This window comes from Colossoma macropomum, unplaced genomic scaffold, assembly GCF_904425465.1.
Source record: "Colossoma macropomum unplaced genomic scaffold, Colossoma_macropomum, whole genome shotgun sequence".
Lineage (NCBI taxonomy): Eukaryota > Metazoa > Chordata > Actinopteri > Characiformes > Serrasalmidae > Colossoma > Colossoma macropomum.
In genome coordinates this window covers 1263027-1281373 of record NW_023494797.1, presented here as the reverse complement: position 1 = coordinate 1281373, position 18347 = coordinate 1263027, and the positions used below count along the sequence as shown (strand labels likewise).

The 18347-nt window shown below is 39.9% G+C and overlaps 1 protein-coding gene across 2 annotated transcripts in view; it reads left to right on the top strand.

Moving 5' to 3' along the window:
- The first annotated feature begins 10922 nt into the window (after positions 1–10922).
- dgkza (diacylglycerol kinase, zeta a) overlaps positions 10923–18347 on the top strand; it is a 194775-nt gene continuing 187350 nt past the window's right edge. For both annotated transcript variants that reach the window (XM_036583985.1, XM_036583983.1), the window contains exon 1: positions 10923–11406. In XM_036583985.1, coding sequence (XP_036439878.1) covers positions 11198–11406 — 209 coding nt within the window. In that variant the 5' untranslated portion in view covers positions 10923–11197. The remainder of the gene's footprint in view (positions 11407–18347) is intronic.

Below are 18347 nucleotides of genomic sequence, written 5' to 3'. Positions count from 1 at the left end.
AGAGTGTTTTACATAAAGGTGTTAGAACGTGACAGTAATAGAAGAAACGATATGAGTATTCATTTAAAATAATATAAGGAAATGTCACAGATCAAATTAAATGATACATACAGTAGATGCACAATTTTAATTAAATGCTAAGTTAAAGAGATGCTTTTTCGAATGTTTCTTTAATGTGTGCCGTGCACTTGACTGTCTAATAAAAGATGTAGGCTAAAGAAGAGTCTTAGCTTTCTTATCATAATGGTATCTTTTCTGCTCCAAATATGTAAATAAATATAAGTATCTTTTTTTTTAAAGGAAAAATCACCTTACGTTTGCACGTTTGTAGTATATTTTATATAAATATTAAAACTTTCTAAAAAAAAAATACAAAAACGCTCATTTCTGCTAGTGCCCATATGGGATTTGTAGTAATGTGACTAAACCACACTGGTCAGGTCTCTTATTCACAGTCAGTGAAACCAGGAAGTGAATTCTTTTTTTTTTTAATGAAACCAGTATCACCCATTGAAAATCAAAACGTGATTGATTGATTCCACTGTCACTGCCTAATGATGTATAGCTAAATAGGCATTGGCTGCATCCGATTAGTTGAATAAGGCTTCCTTTTCTATCAGCTTTCTTTGATTATGTCTGATCTGGAAACCATGTGGCTCCACATGCTAGTCAGCTCTGCCTGTATATTCAGTGAGGTTATGGCCTACAGATCATGCAAAACCAAGGACCGCAGATGGGAAAGGAAGTTTCATTTAGTTATTTGGATGCAGCCCAAAAGTCCTAACCAATGGGAGAGCCCGCTTGGCTCTATCTGACTAGACGCCACAAAGAAACTTAACTCTTATTTCCCACAGAAACTTAACTATGAAATAAGAATATTTCTATACCTCTAGAATTGAATACAACACGCATAATAATGCTATGAACTAAAAATTACAGATACACATTTTTTAATTTCCAAAAAACATTAGACCTTATCTGAATGACTAGAAGGCTCTGAGGGTTCCCTGCTGACTTCTTTACACCCAAAGTCTAGCACTAAAACAGTGCAGTATCTGCAAAAGTGCCAAAGCACATTTCCACACAGGGCAGTATTTTTTAATCATCACCAGGGGGCAGTGTTGTCATTATAGTCACAGAACGAAGCCTCTACTTTGCGTCTTTTTGTTTTGGTGATTAAATCCATATGATAGAGAAATTCTAAAGCAAAACAAAAGTTCTGACAGGTTAGGTTTGTTCACATTAGTGACATCACAGTTTTATATCAGTCTTATGAGGAAATCTCTGCTAAATGGAGATGACATTTCGAACTTGTGGTGCTGTTTGTTCCCCAGTGATGCGTGTGAGTCAGAGGCAATAAAAGTTCCCACCACAAACACACACTATCAGAAGCTCCGCTCTTCACCTGACGCTGACCCTGTGAAAGCATTATTGTTGTTTCTAACTCTGGCTCCAGCACCACCAGGGCCCGAGGGTAAAGTACCATGGTCGGGCACTACATCAGCATCATGCTGAAGAAAAATCATTACCCATTAAGCATGACAGGCTTATTAAAAAGGGTAAGCCTCTGCTGCAGCATGGGACACATGGGGTTTCTGCAGCTGTTCTTGAAAAAAAAAAAGAATTGATTTTCTCAGTCTGTGTGGAAATGATTACAGAGGGTCCATATTATCATATCATGTTACATGTTATATAAAGAAGTAATGAGCTGGTATGGTAATGAACAACCGTGCATTGGATTGAAGGTGTGTGTGTGTATAGCTGTATATTTAGTTCTTTGTGGGACCAGATTTCCCCAGGATGATGGAAAAAATACGGAAACATTGTGGGCACCATGTCTCGTCTCCATGTTTAGATTTCCATATTGTGGCTGTTCCTAGTGCTGTAGTCATGCTCATTATAGGCAAGCCTGGAACATACCGTGTCCAAGTCAAGGCAGAGCCTGAGACAAGATTGAGACTAGATTAAGATTTTTCCAGAATATAAAAATAAAAAGAGCGGGGTGTTTGTAGTTCATTGTACACTCACTCATTATCATTCAATTCACATGGTGTATGTTAATAAATAAAATTATATTTTAGAATATATTTTGGAAAATATAACTCAGGTGATGTTTGAACTGGAACCAATGAACATCAACAAATAATACCCTGTTAAGCCAGTTAAGATCCTGAACCGCAGCAAACAGGTTTTGAACTAATGTGAATATTTGATTCTGTTTAAAGGTATTGATATTCAATAATGATAGAAAAAAGTTCAGTTTCCAATTACCTCAAACAGAGGTATTATATGTGACTGGTCTAGAGAACTATTCCCAAGTCCACCCTACCCCCTTACCTGTACTACAACATTGACTGTTCCCTTTAAATATTTCCTTTACTAGCTTTTGGTTTCTAAGCTTAAGGTTGCGTTGGGTGTAGCATTTAGCTACAGAGATACAGAAGTCAAAGGAATATAAAATTGTCCGAATGGCTACAAGTCTTTTTAGCCCTGTTATGTCTTGCAGGAAGCTGTTCAATGACCATAGCATGATTAAAAACTAAACTATGCAAGCTTGTAGACTTCTGGTATAACATTCAATAAACAAAGCCATTAGAAATCTAATAAGGAAAGCAATCACTTGCAGTTTTTGCAGTGGTGAAATTTTGTTGGAACAATAGCCTAGTTCTATCCTTTCATATTCACTTGAGTCAGCCTTGAGCCTTAGATTTCCTGGGATTTCATTATTCATAAAACAGCCAATAGGTTGCATTTTCAGACTGGACAAATAATCTGCTGTGACATTTTAATGAATCAAACTGGGGCCAGCAGGAAAAAATCCCTGCAGCCCTCAGTCTCCCATAATCTTTATGTTGCAAAGCAATAGTATTCTATTTCCAGAAACAGATAAAACTATAAACAGGTTAAATCATTTTGCATCGTTGTATTTTTGTCTACCTGCTAATGTATATGGCAAAAAGAATGCCACTACCTCAGTGCTGAAAGAGACCACAGCATAGGCCTTATGACTGGAGTGGTGTAGTGAATGAAGGTCATGCTGCATGTGCAGAGAAGCTTTATTAGGGGCAATCCAAGCAGGGGTCAGAAAACAGGCAGGCAATATCAGAGGCATCATTAGCTAAAAAATCAGTACACAAAGAAAGAAAAAACACAGAAAAACAAAGAAAACAGGCTCAGAACTCAGTATAAACAAAGACTTCACAAGAAGGCTCTAGGCCAAACAAAGGGGTACTTGGGACGGATGGGTAGATAGATAGAAAGATAGAGGGAAAGTCTATGTGCTGACTCTCCAGAAGGGGAAGCCAAAGTGGAGATGGAGCTGGATGAGCCAATGTAAAATGGGCAAGTACAAATGGAGTCTCCTTAGAGAGAGGAGACATTATGACAGAACCCCCTCTTAAGGGGTGGCCCCCGAAGCATGAGACAGAGGGCAGGTCCGGACCATGAAGAAGCACAGCTAAAACAGGCAGAAATTCTAGAGGTGAGGGTAGTCCAGCAAACGGGTCAACTGAGGAGACCAGCAATGGGGACAGAAGTGAGCAGACCTCAGCCAGGGAGAGGGCCAGGGATGGCGCCAGGGTCTGAGCAAAGGCCAGGGACAGAGGCCAAAGAGCAGCAGCTCAGCAAGCTGGTGGGAACTCGAGCGGCCTAAGGAGCTGCCCTGGGGAGGTGGCAAGAGGAGCCACCACAAGCGAGGTGGTTGGGGAACCATCACTGGAGAGGTGGCTAGCGGAGCCACCACAGATGAGGTGGCTGGGGAGCCATCACAGGAGAGGGGGCTAGGGGAGCCACCACAGACAAGGTAGTGCTGGGTGGCATGAGGGCACGCGTCGGTAGGCCAGTGCTCTCCAGAGCAAAGGATAGAGCCTTGAGGGCAGGCATCGACAGGCCAGTGTCCTCTAGAGCACTGGGCGGAGTCTTGAGGATTGATCCTGACTAGATCATCTTGATGCTGATTTGACAAGTTTGATCCTGACTCAACAAACTTGGCCCTGACTTGACTAGCTTGATCAGGATTTGACTAGCTTGATCCTGATTTGACTAGCTTGATCCTGACTTCATTAGCTTCATCCCTTTAGAACTTGTTACTTGAAAATCCAGGGCCTCCAAAGTCTCTCTCTCTCTCTCTCTCTCTCTCTCTCTCTGTAGGTTCATGGTCATGTAATCTATATCCCTGAATCGAGTTGATGATTAATAGACACAGAGCAGTGAAAAAGAAAGAGAACAGCATTGATACACACAGCCTCCACACTCTCAGAACACAGACAAATATAACCTGCAGAGAGGTGGGGGGGGGAACAGAGGATCAGACTACAGCTGCCTCTCTGCCTCCCACACTAAACACTCACATTTCCTCATACCATGTGTGTATGTGTGTGTGTGAGGCTGATATTGAGCTATGCTGAGTAATATTTGGCCATTTTATGCAGGATAAAAATGCTAAGTGGTTTAATAAATTGCTAAGCCAGTTGAAATGCAGGTAAAATAAGCATAGTAAGGCCATGCTGGGTTGAAAATCGGTTGCAGTCAGCACAACAATGGAAACAGTTTCAAATGTAAGCTTCTAGCATGTAATTTTAAGTAATACTGTTGAATATGTGTGTGCCTATGCGTGCTGTCTTTCAAAGTTATAATTTATAGTTTCTAAAAGCGTAGTTGAGTAAAGTCAGCAGGACATTTGTTGCCATGCTATAAAATCCTTTCACTGTACCATTAACAATCTTTAACACCCCACAGCAGGTCATAGGGTTTCGGAAATGTTGACACTGCCTTAAACATTCCTCCATTACCATGTATTTCTGTTCTCAATTTTCATTATACTGATTTAGATATATGTTTTCATTGTTCATTACACTGGGCTAACTGGCTACAATTAGCTACCTTGAATATACATGATAGTTTGCTAGTTATGTGGCTAGCTAAGCAAGTAAAACATATTTTTTGATACAGTTCACTGAAGAACATGCCTGTGTTATGAAACTAAGTACTGTACAATCACTGTTAGGAAAAAAGATGAAGCCCCCATTGCCAGCCCGAATGTCACTGTATAATTTGCACTTTGAATAGGTTGTCACCTATGGTTAGGTTTTCATCTAGATTTCTGTCTGCATCCTTTTTGAAGCATTAACAATCTTCATATCTGAGGTGCAAACAGAGGATACAGGAGCTCATTTGTTTTCAAGTGAAAGGTTTCATGGCAGTCAAAATATGACTTGGTGTGGGAGAAGAGTTGATAGCACTTAGAGGTGCAGTGAGTTAACCACTTAAGTCTCCATTTCAGTATCAGGTACTGCTGTGAGTTAACCACCTAAGGCCCCATTTCTACAAGAGTTGAGCTCTATTGCTTGAACTTTGTTCCACAATAGTACAATTGGTCATACATTTCTTGGGTGGCTTTGATGGCAGGCTTTTTCTTTTGTCCCTGCCTCTCAGGCATCTGTTCCTCGGAGTTAGTTTCCTTGTTTACCCAGCTAACTTTGGCAGACATTGTTTGGTGAATGATTTTACACAGTTTTCCAATTACGCTAAATATAGCTGAGCAAGACCGAAGTTTGCTTCTTTAGTTTTGCACTGGAGCTATGAAGCTAAAGCTGTGTCAGAAATCACATAAGCAAATCGCGTTTGAGATTTACTCAGCCATTCAACATGATTTAGGGCAAATATGCGTGAATATTTAAGCATAACTTTTCATTATTTGTTAGCTATTATCCATTAGCATCATAGCTCTAGTACAAAACTGAAGAAGCAAACACCAGACACCAAACATGTCTTGGACGATTAGCTGCATTTGGGGTAAGAGGAAAGTGAGGAAAACTGCCCAGAGCTCCGGAGAATGCTAGGTTCCAAGACTCCACCCATTGTTCTGAAGAACACAGGCCCATCGATGCCTGCCCTCTGGCCAGCCAGCACTTGACCTCATGCCACCCAGAGCTACTTCATCTGTGGTGATTCCCCTTGCCACCTCGCCAGTAGCGACTCACCGAGCCAAACTTTGCCAAACTTTCAAGTCTGAAAATGTTCAGTTTATCAACAATGATTTAAACAGTTTTGCACACAGTGCCTCTGTTGGCTTGTCAACACACACACACATCCTCTCCCTAAAGCCAAAATCACTCCTGTCAGCATCAAATATAAATGATCTAATAAGTAGCTACTGTGACCTTTAAAGGCCCAGTATTAGTGATTTTAGTTTAGACATTGAATAAATGCTAACATAGGCCAAAGCTGATTTCTAAATCAACTCTAGTCTAGACAATATTAGCATTAATGTTGTTTAATGGTGTTTTTAGTCTGGATCAAAAACTGGGACTGTTTGTATATTTGTATGTGTGTGTGTGTGTGTGTGTGTGTGTGTGTGTCCGCGCATACTGGAATATTGAAGTACAGTGTTGTCAAGGCTAGGTCAGAATGTGTGAGCAGTCTGGGCTTTCTAAATCGGATCCCTCTGGCGCTTAGCTAATCAATCATCATTTTATCTTGTTCTCTCTAGCTCCACGGTGGACTGAACACATCCGCACTGCATAGTTCTAGGTTTTTATACAATACTGTGCAAAGGTCACAAAACCAATCTTTCCTTTATTTATTTGATGTAAGATTTGATAAAAGATAATCCAGTTGCATGAGAAAGGTGCAAGTCAGGAAAATAGGTGAAAAAAAAACAGGAGTTCAAAATATTATGGAAAATTACAGAGATACTGGGACTCCTAACAAGACCTGGTAGACCACCATCATCAGATAAACAGGACTTAAAGCTTTCATCTTCAGCTCCACTCTTGCTCTAGATCTGAAAAAAATGCACACATATTTCTGTCCAGCTGTCAAGAAGCCATTGCTGAAAAAAGAAAATAAATAAAAAAGGAAAAAAAATATATATCAAACAAAGAAGCTGCTGTTGTATTCAGAACAATAGGCTGATCACCTCAGAGTCCAGACTTTAACATCATTGAAGGTGTTTGAAATTACTTAGATTATGAGAATAAAAAAACAACCAAATTCTAAGACTAAACTAAGACCATTCTAAGACCATTTCCTGGAAATTTCTTTGAAAACAGAAAGCTAGAGTGGAAGCTGTTGTAAAGGCAAAGGGTGGACATACTAAGGGTTCCCAATCCAAGTCCTGGCAACAGGGGCTTAGCACCAAATTTTGGGCCCCTGGCCCCATCTCAAAAAATATAAAATAAAAAAGTGTTTATTATGTTGTATTTCTTTGTGAGGTTGGTTGGTATGCATTTAAGGGTAAAACAGCTAACAATCTATAAGGTAAACTGAGCTTTCATTGCAAAAAATGGTAACTTGGCAAGTGAAATTATCTTAAATCTAGTTAATAAATCCAAAATGTCTATTTTGAGGCTGTTGTAAGCTTATTTTAAGATTATTTCACTTATTTGTAGGCACTTTTTACTTGATTTACATAATTTTGTCAAATAAAAATTCTCTTCCTATTAGCAGATTTCACTTTCACTTGCCAAGTTACCATTTTTGCAATCTTGAGTCATCATCCCGCTATAGTTCAAAAAGGATTAGACAACGTCTCTGTTCAAGACAATCAATGTAATTAGAAAGAAAAACAAAACAATTTTTAACTTTCAATTAAACTGCTCAACAGATGGTTGATTGGAAGTTGGAACACCTACTAGCTACCTGCTTTGGTGATCTCACCTTGTCTCATGTCTTCAGTTGCCTCTGTAAAGGAAGAGGTGCTGCTCTCTCTCCCTGAGTGACTTCTGGAACTAACAATGTGTGTTTTACAGATTAGCTACTGAGCCGAGGCTGAACTTCACTAGGTTATGATCACAGAAACACTGTCTGTTACATTAACTGTTAATAAAATGCTTATTAGCTGTATTAAATTAAATCCTGCTTATTTATCAGCTTGTGCTTGTTATGAATGACTACTTACTGGCTAATTGCTAGCTAGCAATGTATCTTATTTTGCTGCAATATGTTTACTGTTTGGCACTTTAGGCTCACCTGTTTTTTGAGAAGAACTCATTAGCAGTTGCCTGCCTGCCCTCTTTCAGCTTTCTCTCCTGCTCCCTGTGCTCCTCACGCTTCTTAAATCCTGATTTAGTTGGTTTCAGAATTGGTGAAAGCCACTGACTGCTCTCTTTAGCCACATTATTTACATGATAGATTTGTGCACTGGAGGATCAAACCACTTTTGGAGGCAGATAAACAGAACCTATCATGGCAGTTATTTCTCTAATAACAGAAAATATCAAAATTAGCAAAATTAGAAACCAAAATCGATTTTGCAGGGCTTTTAGAGGGCCCCCCATCCAGGCAAGGCACTCTTACACATGGTCCGATGCTCCTGCTTGGCGATGCCATGCTCTGCACATTTTTATATTTTCCTTGCTCTAAACACCTTACTCAGGCCTAGTCCAGATGCACATGGGTATTTTTTAAAAAGAGGACTTTCCTCCTTCGTTTCCTCTTTCATCGCTTCCATACAAGCATTGTATATAAAAAAAAATCTTTGCCCACATAAAAACACAAAAAGATTCTCTCAAGTGCTGTCAAGATCATGACAACAGCCATGGCTTTGTCAAACAAAAATTCTCTCACCATTCTTCTGCAACAGCCACTTTGTTTTTTAAAGTTGTCCCACCAGCTAGAGGTCTGACCAGGTCTTCTCCAAAACAGGCAATGCCTGCAGCGGGGTCTGTGTTGTGGGAGTACTGGATATAGCAGTGACCTCTGTAGTGCATTTTGACCCATCTGTTCTTCAACATAGTGTAAGAAACTAAAAACTGTGCATTTATGTGTAAACATATAACAAGTCCAATTAGCACTGTAAAAACCAGCACTATTTTGGCTACGTCCGCCATTGCATAAAATTGCGTCATGCAAACAAAGGAGATAACGGTGTACATTCTTGAAATTATAAGCCAAAAATCCAGTTTTCCCTGTCTACATGGCAACTGAAAACTTTCTGAATATCTTTATCTTGGCCGGAGTTTTGCGAGAGGCCCATTTTCAGGGACCTAAAAAGTGGTTTGCGTGTGGACAAAAAAGCCATTGCATAGAGAAAAAAACGTGTTAAAAAATACCTGTGTACGTGTGGACAAGGCATGCTAGATGAGACAAAGCACACTGGTGTGGGATCAGTAAGACTGAAAAAAGCAAACCCCTGCTCTTTCACACACACACACACACACACACACACACACACACACACACACATTTTCTAAGCCGCTTATTCTTCTGGGTCCCAGGGGGGAGCTGGCGCCTATCCCAGTGGTCATTGCGCGGAAGGCAGGAAACACCCTGGACAGGTCGCCAGTCCATCACAGCAGCCGCTGCTCTATATATTTACATATATATATATATATATATATTAAGCATCAGTAAAAAGTAGAAACAATATACATTGCAGAAAATTTCTGAGAATTCTCAACAACTGGATATAATATCACATTTACATTATTAGCACATTTACTGATGCTTATTTAATAACTTCTGATTGGAAATTGAGTAAATGAAGAGTGATCCCTAATTTTTGCGCAGTACTGCATGTTGTACTTGGCTTACATCATGAAACAATGCTTACTTTTAAAGACTTATAAGAAGAATGAACATGCCGTTTGAAGGCAGTGAGTCAGCTCCCTGTTGTTAACAGAGCTGAAATAGTAACTGGGATGAGCTATAGAGGCTAAGATGGAATAAGGCTAAGAATTTCACTGGTGAGCATACAAGATATGTTTTAATACCTGCATTGACAATGCTTCCCTCCTGTTCCTCATGACACCTCATGTTCCAATATTCATAAACAACAGCAAACTTTAACTAAGAAAAACTACTCCAGTGTCAACATGCCAAACCTGTTTCCCTGTAGGAGTGTTTTTTTCTTTCGTTCTCTCACACATGCACAAACACTGCGGTGGCCACAGGTTCTCTTCCCGCTGCAGGTGCTGAAGCCCCTACTTTTACAGTGAACAAAAGGAAAACCAAGAGTGGCTTCAACCTTGTTCTCCCCTGTTGACCACTGGCCAGATGTAAGTTGGCCCTTTCTCAAATAAATGAAGGGAAAAAAGCCTTTCATTGTCATACTACAGCACTGTTGGCATCATGTGCAGACCTGCAAACTACAACCATAGAAGCATGGCAGGTATGATGCAACATTCTAGTGTACAGTGTATTTCAACACAAGTACAATACACTGTGACAATTTGGTCAAGAACAAAATTAATTTGGTGAACTTGTTATTTAATTTGTCTCAATATAATATTTCAATCTTCCAATCTTCACCTGTTGAGCACTTGCCAGACTTATGTTGTTCTTTTTGGCACTATTCCTTTCGGGATTATCATGAAGAGATCCTATAACCATATTCCACAGACTGTGCGATCATTCAATCCTTTAGATACAGAGAAGTAAAACATGTTTGTCACCTTCTGCTAACAATAAAAATCTGCACTCTCTTTCTGTCTCTCTGAAGGAGCTGTTTGTTAAAATTATTTTTGAGGTCTAACTGTTTTTTTTTTTTATTTTTTGTGTTATTATCAGCGTGTGGCTGGATTTTTTTGTGAAATCTATGTTTTCTGCTTCTTTCCTGATCCCAAAAATGAATAACTTAATGGCTATTTTTTATCCATTGAAACTATTAAGATACAGTCTTTTTGTTTCCCTGATTTTTCATGATTCGCGTAAGCTTTAAGCTCTGTTGCAACCTGCTTCCTAGGATTTAGCTGTGTGTGTGTGTGTGTGTGTGTGTGTGTGGGTGGGTGTGTGACTGTATGCGTGTGCGTTTGTGTGTGTGTGTGTCTGTGTGTGTCTGTGTGTTGAGGGTGGGGGCAGGCAGCAGAGTAAGGACAGGACAGGGCGGGCTTATAGCCACTCTCGCCCGTGATTGGCCGAATCTGCCGTGACGCGAATGGGAGGGCGGGGTCTCGGGAAGCAGCTGTGTGCTGCAGGCTTGTCGCGCGACGAACAGACTGCAACTCAACCGGCAACGACCACTCGGACAGAGCACAACTCTTCCAACTGCAGCTATCTCGATTAATCCAAAATTCGCTGCTCTAGTTGTGGAAATTGTCACAGAAAGTGAAAGATTAGATTAGTTTAGTCACTCGAACTGTCACCATAAGTAAAAAATCTGTTACTTTATCTTTAAATTGTATATTTTGAGGTAGACCATTAGCGTCATTAGCAGCACCTCGCTGCTCCGTGTCCGCGTTAACTAACCGTCGCTGAGATGGCAGAGGCAGACTGTGGAGGAAACGGCGGAAACTCCGTCCCTCCGGCCCTGGCCCTCCCGCTGGAGGACGTGGCCGAAGAAGAGGACGTGTTTGTGGCCGAAGAACCAGGCTTGACCCCGAGAAGTGGGGACGAAGGGCCTTCATCAGTCAGCCAGCTGGAGAGTGAGTTCCTTCACCTCACCATCAGGAAACAGGTGTCCTACAGGTAGGTAACGTTACATGCACACGGATACAGACGTGCAGTGGTTAAGCTCCAAATAAGAGCCAAACAAGTTCTTCTTTCTACCTTTGCAGGTAGGGTGCTTCATGGCTGAGGTGGTCCTCAAGTTTTCTCTGTGTTTTTGAATGTCAGGTGGTGAAGTAATAGGGCCCCGTTGTAGCAGAAATAATAAGAGGGACCCAACAGAGTTTACTGAAGACTGGATCAATTGCAGCTTTTGAAGAGGTGTATACAACTTGGCAGGTCCTTAAACTCTGTATGTTCCCTTCACTTCCATTCCAGCTGTGATGCTTTGAGGTGCTGGTGCTTTATTTGCTCAGCATGAGCCAGGTTTGTTAAGATAGCCATTGGGGAGCCCTGGTTGAACAATGTGTCAGGTTGGAAAAAGATGTCTGTGTCGTGACCCTGTTTGTCAGTGTTTTTAACTGGTGGGAAAGGGTAGATGCGTGGCTTATGACAGTTGTCAAACACACACACATACACACATGTGGAGCAGTGCAGGTTGGGTCATGGCTCTTTTTCTAGCTATGTTCTTCATTTCTGTGGGTGCATTGCTAGCAGATTTGCTCTGAAAGGACATAATTGTGCTGATGCACAAGAGGAACACCTGGACTAAATACAGCAGTAGGCTGAACTGTGCAGAAAAAAGCACACACCATCTCTTATTCTGCATCTTTTTCATAGATATGAAACCTGTGGTGATTTGACAAAGACTTCTTATTGTTCAAAAAATTAAATGAATTGTTTTTGTCTATGTAAATGAGTAAATGGTGTGTCAGAGAGCAACACAAGGTTTATCATCATTATCGTATTCTTTATTTAAGTACTGGTTTACATTGAGGGGAATCAGGTAGGGGTGGGTGAAATGGCAAAAAATACTTGAAGACATTTTCAGTATACACAATATGAATCACAGTGTTTTGACACACAGACACAATGCACAACACTGTTATCAAAAACACTTTTAGTTCTTCTTTTAAGTACTGATAATATCCACAATATGCTCAGAAGAGCATAATGTTTATCACAGTAATTGGAAATTCTTTATGTAGACTATTTATCAATTGTCTGCTTCTCTGTGCATATGACAAACTCTTCAGTTATAACATTTTTCATAATAATGATAAAATAGTGTCATATTGCCCTCCTCCATTAGGGGTAGACATTGCCTATTGCCGATGCTCAGTGCTGTTTGAATACATGGCATTTCACTGTGCAGAAGCACCTGCAAACAAGCAGCCATCCTCGTATGAGAAGGTTTTTAGCCATGTAGGCCAGCACAAAGTGACCCAATATGTCAAAGCAGTCACTTCACAAAATAAACCAATCACTCAACTGCACACATGGCATTGGGAACGGATAGCTTCCACACACACAGTGGACCACACCAGAGTTCGCTGGAAGTGAACCCCAGACCACCAATTTCGGGAGGACCAGAGATCAGTTCTCTGGACTGCTTCCGGGCTCAAAAACAGCTTTCACACTTGACCAGACATACTGAACTCGCAGAGCAAGCCGCTCTGGGTCCAGAAAAAACTCTAGTGTGAAAATGCCCTATGAAAGAAGGTCTTAAATAAGGTGTTAAATAAGCTGACATTACAATTTGAGGCTTTCGTTGAAGTATCTAAACAGTAGGTTAATGACATAACCTGTATCAGGTGACATCAGGACGAACCATATTTTCGGAGGGACCACCACAATAGCAATGTTCTATGTATGCTTTTCAAAGCAACACCTGCCTGTTTTTGCTACTGAAGCATACTTGTTAACTGTAAATACAATTTATATATGTTGAACACATATCTATTATCCTGACAACAGATTCTTGATGATGGCTGATTTGTTGGATGTCCAAGTAGCCAGTTCACATTTTTACATCTGTCTAGGCCCGAAAGGAATTGTTATTTTCATCACTGAGGACATTTTGAAGGTCACTATGAATAATAATGCCTACCCCTGCAAAGAAAAAGACTTTTTTATTTGAAAATATTAAACAATCATACTGTAGTATCATGCACAGTTCAATGGGAAACTTCCATAAAAACAGTATTATGTCTATGTGTGTGCTGTGTTTGTTTGAGAGAGAGTGTTTGCCTGTCTGTCTCCTTGTGTTTGCTTGGCGCTTTCATCTCTCTGATGATTGGCAGTGGCATTATGTGATGTGTGTCTAGTTCTACACTCCATTATTCTCTCTGACCCCATCCTTTCCCACCAGACTCTTTGAGAGAAGTGCACCACCACACACCATCTGCACATCAAACCTAGACCCTCTACTGAAGGAAACTTGCATAGCTCCTCTCTAAAAGCCTGCACACATACTTACTCTTTGGTTTAGAGTGGACCCTCTTTAATCTGCTGCTCTCTCTCTTTCTCTCTCACACACACACACCAAAACTCTCCACCCCCTATCACAACAGACAATATATCATCGTAGTCACATCAAAACTTCGTCCATTTGTTATGTTTTTTTTATTTGAACGCAGCAGCTGTCCTTTACACAGTGTGAACATGACAAATGGACCAACAGAAATTGTCCAAAATGGTTTGAAATAGAATCTTGTTATGTTAACATTTCCCTCTCCTATGAAGTTAATATTATGAAAATACAGGATTTTCCTGAAAGCACATGGCCAGTATCATCTGTAAGCACATCACCCTCTGTTCACCTAAACAGCAGCAGATTCTGTCAGGTTTAAACAAAATGTTGTTATATTGTAATATTGCTTTTCTGTGAGTGCAGGGATTATAATTCCAGAACAGAATTTTTCCTTCTCCTCTGTGTGTGTGTGTGTGTGTGTGTGTGTGTGTGTGTGTGTCTCGCTCTCTCTCTCTCTCCCTCTCTTTCCTTCTGTTCCTGTCTTCTGGGTGATGGAGACTGTGTGCATTATGTAATGACGATTAGAGCTTTTATTCTAAGCAGTGTGCTGTGATGGCACTGAGTATCCATGTGTGTTTAGTGATGTGTTTGTGTGTGAGTACACTGTGCCATGCTATGAGTTGGTCTTATGTAAGGGGATAAGAGAAACAGTGGGTTATCACAGTTTTTTTACCTTGTAAATAAATGAAGCTTGAGATTGACACTCCAGTGCCAGTGAAAGTGCCAGTCTGCTGCACTGTGTCCAATCAGCACACAGCAGCAGGTGGGCATTCAGGAGGGCACAATGCCCTGTGCTGGTGTCAAACTTCCTGCTGATTCACAGGGAGCCTGAGAGAGACAAAAACAGCAGCGTCAAAAAATATTTCTCGCTTTATATATTAATGTATTGACCATTATGCACTATATCCTGTGAGTGACAGGGATAGAGAGGCTTGCATCTAGGGGTCTAACAATGCATAAATTCTCAGGTTTAATTCAGTGGTGAGGATTCAGTTAAGTTTTTGGATCTAGGGTTGGGCAAAGTGACGATATGGCAGAAAATGAAAAAAGATCAGCATGGTGAGTAAACCAAAGTATAGCAGTAGTTAAAAGTTAAAAACCGCATATTATCTGCTTTTCAGCAAGCTCTGTTTAGGTTAAATGAAATAAACGCTGTTGGTTGAAGGGATGAGCTGCATTTTTGTATAACCCCATTTCCAAAAAAGTTGGGGCGGCATGACAAAAGACTGGTAGGTTTGTGTAATGCTTAAAAAACACCTAGTGGTTAATTGGCAACAGGTCAGTAACATGATTGGGTATAAAAAGAGCATCTCAGAGAGGCTGAGTCTTTCAGAAGTAAGGATGGGAAGAAGTTTAACACTCTGTGAAAGACTGCGCAGGCAAATAGTGCAACAATTCAAAAATAATATTCCTCAATGTAAAATATCAAAGAACTTGGGGATTTCATCATTTGTGGTACAGAGTATCACTAAAAGATTCAGAAAAAACAGAGAAATGTCTGTATGCAAGGGACAAGGCCAAGGCCAGAAACCAATATTGGCTAGCCATGATGATGATTAAAATTTGAAATTCTTTTTGGAAATCATGGACACCGCGTCCTCTCGGCTAAAGACCACAGGGCTTGTTATCAGTGCAGAGTTCAAAAGTCAGCATCCATGATAATATAGGGGTGCATTATAGTGTAGATGGCATGGGTGACTTGCACATCTGTTAAGGCACCATTAATGCTGAATGATGTATACATGCTTTGGCAACATATGCTGCCATACAGATGATGTCTTTTTTTAGGGAAGGCCTTGCTTATTTCAGCAAGACAATGCCAAACCACATTTTGCATGTATTACAACAGCGTGACTCTAAAGTAAAAGAGTCCAGGTGCTAAACTGGCCTGCCTGCAGTCCAGACTTGTCACCACTGAAAACTTTTGCTACATAATGAAACAAAAAATATGATAAAGGAGACCCTGAACTGTTGAGCAGCTGAAATGCTATATTAACTAAGAATGGAAAAACATTTCACTTTCAAAAGTACAGCAGTTGGTCTTCTCAGTCCCCAAAAGCTTACAGAGTCTTGTTAAAAGACGAAGTGGTTGGTAAACATGCCCCCGTCCCAACTTTTTTGGAATATTTTGCCGGCATCAAATTCAAAATGGGCATATATTTTTCAAAAAACAATAGAATTTCTCAGTTTTGGTGTTTAATATTGCCTTTTTACTAGTTTTAATGAAGTTTAGGCTTTATTTGATTTGTATATTGTTGCATTCTAGTTTTATTTACATTTTGCACAGTGTCTCAACTTTTTTGGGATTGGGGTTGTGTTAACTGCATGGTTAAATTATTCTTATTTGTTGCAAGTGCACCAATCATTGTCCACATGAATATGGATATTTTTTTAAATTTGAAAAATGTGCATTATGAAACGTGTAATTTCTTTGTCTGCGTTTTGGCCTCTCGCCCACATGAAAACTGTGTTTTAGGTCACTGAAAATTGTAAGATGATTTTTAAAGTGGAGATTTTAAACACTCAGTTTTCTGTGTTTTGTGCGCACAGATGTTTTTTGTGAACACTGACATCATGCTCATGGTTATTGCTGTTTGATGAGTGGTAAACATGCTTTATGGCCCTGCATGTCTGATATGGCTGATAACTGGGCTGCTTTTGTGTGGTTAGTAATATCAGATTTGATTACATGATGTTACTCACCACACAAACTAATTAATTTGTCTTTGTTTTATCAGTAGAGGAAAATAATTTCAGTAGTACTGCAAAGTTGTTGTAGAATCAAACTGCCTCCTTAATAATACTAAGACTGTCCTGTGCGATTTGTTCCCATGTTGTTCCTTTATTGGTTCTGCACCTTTCACACAATATCATGTTTTTGAGGACTATACAGAAGGCATCTTGTGGCATCGCTAAACTTAATAAAAGTATGATTTAGAATTTTGGGCAGGTGTTTTGTGTTATGTTTCGCAAAAGTATTAATAGCCTTTGTACTTTTAATTTTTTGAAAGAAACATTGTCTATGACATATTTAGTTATTGACATACTGGCTACACTTTTTCTCTTCCTGATTGATTGATTAATCAAAGTCATAATTAACCCATTAATTGATTATGGAAATCATAGTTAGTTACTGGAATCCTAACTGGATTCTTTCAGTGTGACTGCATGTATCAGATGAATGTCGCAGAGTCTTTATTATTAAGTAAATGATGCATTTTTCTTAATCAGTGTCATCGACAACTAATTGCTGTTGTTAGCTAATGGTTGCAGCCCTAAAGAGACAGTGAGAGATGGGGTAGGAATTGTACAGAGACAGACTGAAGAGGAATGATTTCTGGAAAAAATCAATGCAGGGTTTACAGTGACATGAACAGGGGTGACTTGCTCCACCAGAAATCCAGCAGCTGAGCCGCTCCTATAAGCTCCAGCACTCGCTTGAGCACACTAATGGCTTTGAGTCCATGCTGCTAATTACCCCATAGTGGGAGTCAATTAGTGGACCACGGTAGATAAAAACACACCAGCCATCACCAAGCCACTCAGCGTGAATGATATATGAGCCCAAGGTGTGAAAAATGGCATTTGATGTAGTTGTGCCATATATACTGTATTTCAGCATGTGGGGCATCTTTGTGCTTGAGGTGAGATTCTTACCTTTCAAGAATGAATTTCTAGTCAGTTAATCTACTAACTATTATTCGATGAATACACTAATTAAACCATTATGTCTTCTGTGGTTTCTTTTTTTTTTTGTTTTTTTTTTGCTTTGCTTCTGTCACATACCCCCATCATTTACCACCAAGTTCCATCTGTACGACAAGTGATTTTATAAAACAGAAACAACAGAACCAGTAATGTCTCCAGTGCATCCTTTTGTGCAAAGGTTCCCCTCCCTGGTCCCAGAGTACCATGTGTATTTTGGTGTTTTTTCGCTTTAACACATCCACTTTAGCTTAAGAAGAGCTTGATAGTTAGCTGATAAGTAAAATCAGGTGTGTTGGGATCACAGAAAACACTAAAATGTGCAAGGCAGGGGTACTCTAGAACCTGGGTTGGGAACCACTGCTGTAGTGTATTGCAGTTACGGTTGTCATGTTTACTTGATTAAACTTAAAATAAAAAACTAAACTTTTGTGAAGTGTACCTACTGGTTGAGGCTCCCGAGTGGCGCAACTGTCCTATCATCAGGAGATCAGAAGTTCGAACCCTGGTGAAGCTACAACCATACTTATCATGAAAATATTCAGTATTTTACTTGATTTTTTTATATGATCAATAGTGACTGTTCTAATTGAAATATTCATTATGACTGCATGTATGATATGAATGTTATTGAGGATTAGAGATCACTTTTGTTTTAAGTAAGCAATGCATCAATTGTTTTCTATGATCAACATTGTCAACAATTAATTGACTTTGTCGACTAATCATTGCAGCTGTAGTGTGGATTGTGAAAGTGTGTTTGAAGCATCACACACAAACACACATGTCCCTCTATCCCTGAAATGGGAGATACTAAATGCACCTGCTGGGTGTGCATGCCCAC